The 4474-nt window shown below is 61.0% G+C and overlaps 1 protein-coding gene across 1 annotated transcript; it reads left to right on the top strand.

Annotated features, from left to right (window-relative positions):
- IL10RA (interleukin 10 receptor subunit alpha) lies at positions 1-3620 on the top strand (the record flags this gene model as incomplete). The annotated part of the gene is made up of 7 exons (XM_080357965.1): positions 1-64; positions 914-1034; positions 1158-1336; positions 1594-1760; positions 2068-2218; positions 2384-2508; positions 2631-3620. 7 exons carry the CDS (start codon positions 1-3, stop codon positions 3618-3620), a joined length of 1797 nt encoding a protein of 598 aa, XP_080214091.1.
- Between the last annotated feature and the right edge of the window lie 854 nt (positions 3621-4474).

Raw genomic sequence — 4474 nt, 5'->3', positions numbered from 1 at the left:
ATGGGCCCCTCCGCCACAGCCCTGACACTGTGCCTGGCACTGCTCCTCGCCTGGCGCACGGACGGTGAGTTTCCCTTGCCCACCCCTTGCTGTCCTTCAGCCCCGCTCGCTGTGGCTGAGCCCCACAGCTCCGCTCCCCTCTGCGCCCCGGGTCCCGGCACTGGGATGGGGATCGAGACCGGGGATGTTGGCGAGCGGAGCTGCTGCGGTTTGGAGCTGCAGCCCAGACACCTTTGCTGGCTGCTTACAGCAGGATACGGCCACGGTTCCCTGCTCGCCACTCACCTGTCTTTGCCGTTTGGGAGCCAAAAGGCTGCGTTAGTCCTCAGGCGTCAGCTGGCCTCATGCCCAGCGGCGTGGTCCGCGGTGCCCTGTATCGCGGTGAAGCCTCGCGGTCACTGGCGCGGTGCTCTGCCGACAGCCGTGCCTCCCGGGCAGCGATGCGGCTCGCTGTTTGCCATCAGATGGCAGCTGCTGAGGAAACCAGCAGGGAAAGGGTGACAGATGTTATCTATCGATGCTTGGCTGCCAGGTGACAATGCTGAAATAGAAGCAGGAGGTGTGAAAAAGTCTGTTTCTTCCAGACAGCAGAAAAGCAAAACAGGAAAGGTGAATCCAAACAGCTGCTGGTGAAGGGCAGGGGCAGGCAGGGCTCTAGATACAGAAGGCTCCTTTCTTGAGCCACAAAAGTACCGAGATCCTCTCGGCTCACATGAGCTCCCCTAGAAGAGACAGAAAGGGAAAGAAGGGGATGAACAAACACTGCAACATGGAAGCAGACAGACCTGGGCAATTCCCCGTGACTTCTGTGTGGGTGGGTGTGTGGTCACTGCCGAGCACCGGGGGTCAAGCTGCAGGCAAGCTGTGGAGGACACCAGGCAGTATCGCCTAACGCTCGCCATTGGCCCTGCAGGTGAGAAGCTGGCGAGCCCCAGGCACGTGCGCTTTGCTGCGGAGACGGCACATCACCTGCTGCGCTGGGAGCCGGGACACAGCCCCCCCGGCGACGTCCGCTACGAAGTGGAGCACAAAGTGTGAGTACAGCGATGGGGCAGCCGGGGGTTTGTCCCCTGCCTGGGATCCGATACTGGCAGCGGTGACAACCGAGTCCCTGTCACCTGCCCGCACCACCCTCACGCCAGGCGCTTTCCCCACAGCTATGGCACAAACATCTCCTGGACAGCTGTCCCAAACTGCACGAAGATCTCAGGGTGCTCCTGTGACCTCACCTACTACACCCTGGATCCTTCTCACCGCTACTACGCGCGGGTCAGGGCCGTGTCTGGAAGCCGTACGTCCCCATGGAAAAGGACCAACGCCTTCTCCCCACAAGAAGGTAGGTGGGGTGTCTGCCTTCACCCCGCGGCTTTGAGGATGGCAGAGGTCAGGGTGCCAAACTGCCGGAGAAGACCTTTGGGACAGATGGGAGCAGGGATGTCTCCCTCCACACCCTCCTGGGGGGCAGCCAGGCTGCAGGATGGGACGGGACTAACCTAGGACGGGTGGCACCAGCTGCAAGGGGCAGTCACAGCTCCGGCCACTGCTGCAAACAGGAGCAAACCCTCACCTGCTCTTCCCACTGTTTCTTTCCAGCCACACTGCGCCTGTCGGGCCAGAGCATCTCTGTGCGGGGCAACAGCATCCACGTGCAGCTGCAGCTGCTCCTCAGCGCCGGGAACCTCACCGTGAGGTACGACGACATACAGAGGCACGCCAGGAAATACGGGGTGTACATCAGAAGGGCTCAGGACAACCGGACGGTAAGACGAGTCGCTGGTCTCATGCTGTCTCCACCTGTCACACGCACCGCTGCTCAAGTTAAAAACAAAAACATTTGTTAAGTACACTCTTTTGCAAAGCTGAATATTGAGGTTTCTCACAGCCACAACATTGCAGAGAGATGTCTCTGCGTGTTTTACTGCAGTACATCCCCCAGCTCTTGCTGGGATTTTGGGTCTAGCTGCCACCAGCTATACTGCTAAGCACCCTGGGGACTTTCCCCTGGGGACATGGAGGAGGGAGGAAAGCACGGGGCTCAGGTACCAGCCTGTGCTCTGGTCCTTTCAGTATGAAGCGGAGTACACTGCCCCAGAGTTCAACATCACCAACCTGTTCTGGAACACGGAGTACTGCCTCAGTGTGGAACCCAGAGTGGCCAGCCGGCCCACCCGCGCCGTGCGCACCGCCGAGCAGTGCGTCACCATCGGCCAGAGGGACCGTAAGTACCGGGGTGCCAGCGAAAAGGGCGGCCAGGTGGGATGTAGATCCTCCTCAGCCTCTTGGCCCTGGAGAAATGAGGGTCTGCACCAGGGCAGCCGCTCCATGCCCTCACTGCTACGTGCACCAAGGACTCTGCCTCACTCAGGCATGTCCTCTCTTGCAGGGACCTCAGAGCTCACCCTGGGCATCATCAGCTCTTCCTTCATCACTGTGTTCCTCTTGAGCCTCCTGGGGTGTCTGCTGGTGTGCACCTACATAAAGAAACCCGTGAGACCGCCGTCCGTCCTGGTAAGGCAGCTGGGCACCCTTCGTGGCCATCACAAGGGTGCAGGCTTGGGTAGCTGTCGGGAGAGGCAAGCAGCAGGCAGCGGCACAGCAGAGCTCACTCCTTTCTTTCGTCTCCTTCCCAGAAGTCTTTCATGAAGCAGAGCTCTCTCTGGTGGGAGCCGGAGTCCTCATCCTCGGGCAGCCGGGACCCAGACCCTGTCCAGCAGCTGTTCCTGTGCCCAAAGGAGCCTTGGCAGGACGGTGCTCCCATCAGCAGCACCAGCACAGCCCAGCTGCCCCTGGAGAAGAGCTGGCAGCTCCCAGCATGGCCTGAGGACCGCGTTTGCCTGATGGGGATAGGGCCCACGGTAAGCGGAGACAGCAGCTGCGCCAGCACGGACAGTGGCATTTGCCTGCAAACCTCCTCCTCCTCGGAACTGAGCTGCTCCTCGAGCCTTGAGTCCCAGGGCTACAAGCAGCAGCTGCCTGCTGGCGATGACAGTGGCGTGGGCTTGGGGACCACCTGCCCTCACCCCACGTACCCCCTTGGCAGCGGGACCAGCCCTGCGGAGGCCAGGCAGCCCTGCGGGGGGGAGCTCAGCACCTCCCCCAGCGCCAGCCAGGACAGCCAACAAGACGTCGAGTTCCGTGGGTACCTGCAGCAGTCCAAGGGCACCGTGGAGCCAAGGGAGGACCCAGCCAAGGAGGTGCCCTTCTTGGGCTGCACAGGATCCCCTCAGGGCCTGGGCAGCACTGACATTGTGCTGGATGTGGAGTGCTCCAAGCTGGCTGTGGCCAAAGGGTATTTGAAGCAGTCATCTCCTGAGCACCCCTGCAGCCACGCACAGGACCTTGCTCCATGGGGGAGCCCTCGGGACCCCCCTGCCTGGGACTTTTCCAGCCAGCTGGGACCCCAAGCCCCTGCTCTGCTTAGCTATGGGGCTCCAGGAGCTGCCTCAGCCTCCAAAGCTGGCCCTGAGTTCCTGAAAGCTCCCTTCGACCTGAGCATCTTCAACACTGACCTCCTGGGGACGCTGCCTTTTGTCTCCAGCCTCAGCACCAACCAGCATCTCATGCTGCAAATCAAGCCCCTGAGCCTGCTCAGCGAGGACGGCAACGACAGCCGCCTGTGACGCACCCCGTGCTGGGGATCGGGTGCCCGCCAGCCCCGCACAACCACCCAACTACCTCTTCTAGCCACCACCTGTGGGGACCAGCTACTCTGATAAGCTATGGCCAACCTTGAATATTAGTGCACAGAACTGAGCAGTGCCCCAGCCAAGACCCACCAAGAAGCACCAGTTTAGCTACTTCTGGGGCTGCTTTGGCCCCAGTGCTGCTGTGCAAGCCTCCAGCACATCTTCCCTCCAGCAACCATCTGCTGTAAAGCTAGTGAGACACAGGGATGAGGGGCTCACCCCCACTTCCCCCAACCACGAAGCCCAAGGATGCACACTGGGACGTTTCCAAGGGATGATCCTGCCTTGTCTGCCCTTCCCAGCAGCCCAGTGTGGGGCTCGCAGCCCCCGGGCTCAGGGCCACCCTTGGGGCCAGCCCCACGCCTCCCCTCCCCACTTCCCCCTTGCACTGGTGAGCACTGGCCGCCTCCAGCTGACATCCGTGCCTCGGATGCTGTCCAAACCTTTCACAACACTGACAACGAAAGCAAAGCGCAGCCTGGCGTCAGGCATCCCGCTGCTGGGAGCTGCCACCCTGGCCTCGCTGGGACGGAGTGAGGGACTTTCCTGACCCTACAGAGACCCCGTGGCACAGACCTGGGCTGCTGGCCGCCTCTGACAGCGCAGGGTGCTGCAGCAGCCTCCTGGAGCCCTGCGCCAGCGGGGCAGCCCTGCCCGCTCTATGGCCTGTGTTCTTCCACTGTTGCATACAGACATTATTTATTCTATTTAATTTGTAAATACACAAAGGATGTGGTGTTATTTATTTGGTCCATTCATCCACACTGCTCTTCTAAGGTCAAGCTACG

Source organism: Nesoenas mayeri (assembly GCF_963082525.1).
Source record: "Nesoenas mayeri genome assembly, chromosome: 22".
NCBI lineage: Eukaryota > Metazoa > Chordata > Aves > Columbiformes > Columbidae > Nesoenas > Nesoenas mayeri.
This window is presented reverse-complemented; position numbering and strand designations above follow the sequence as displayed.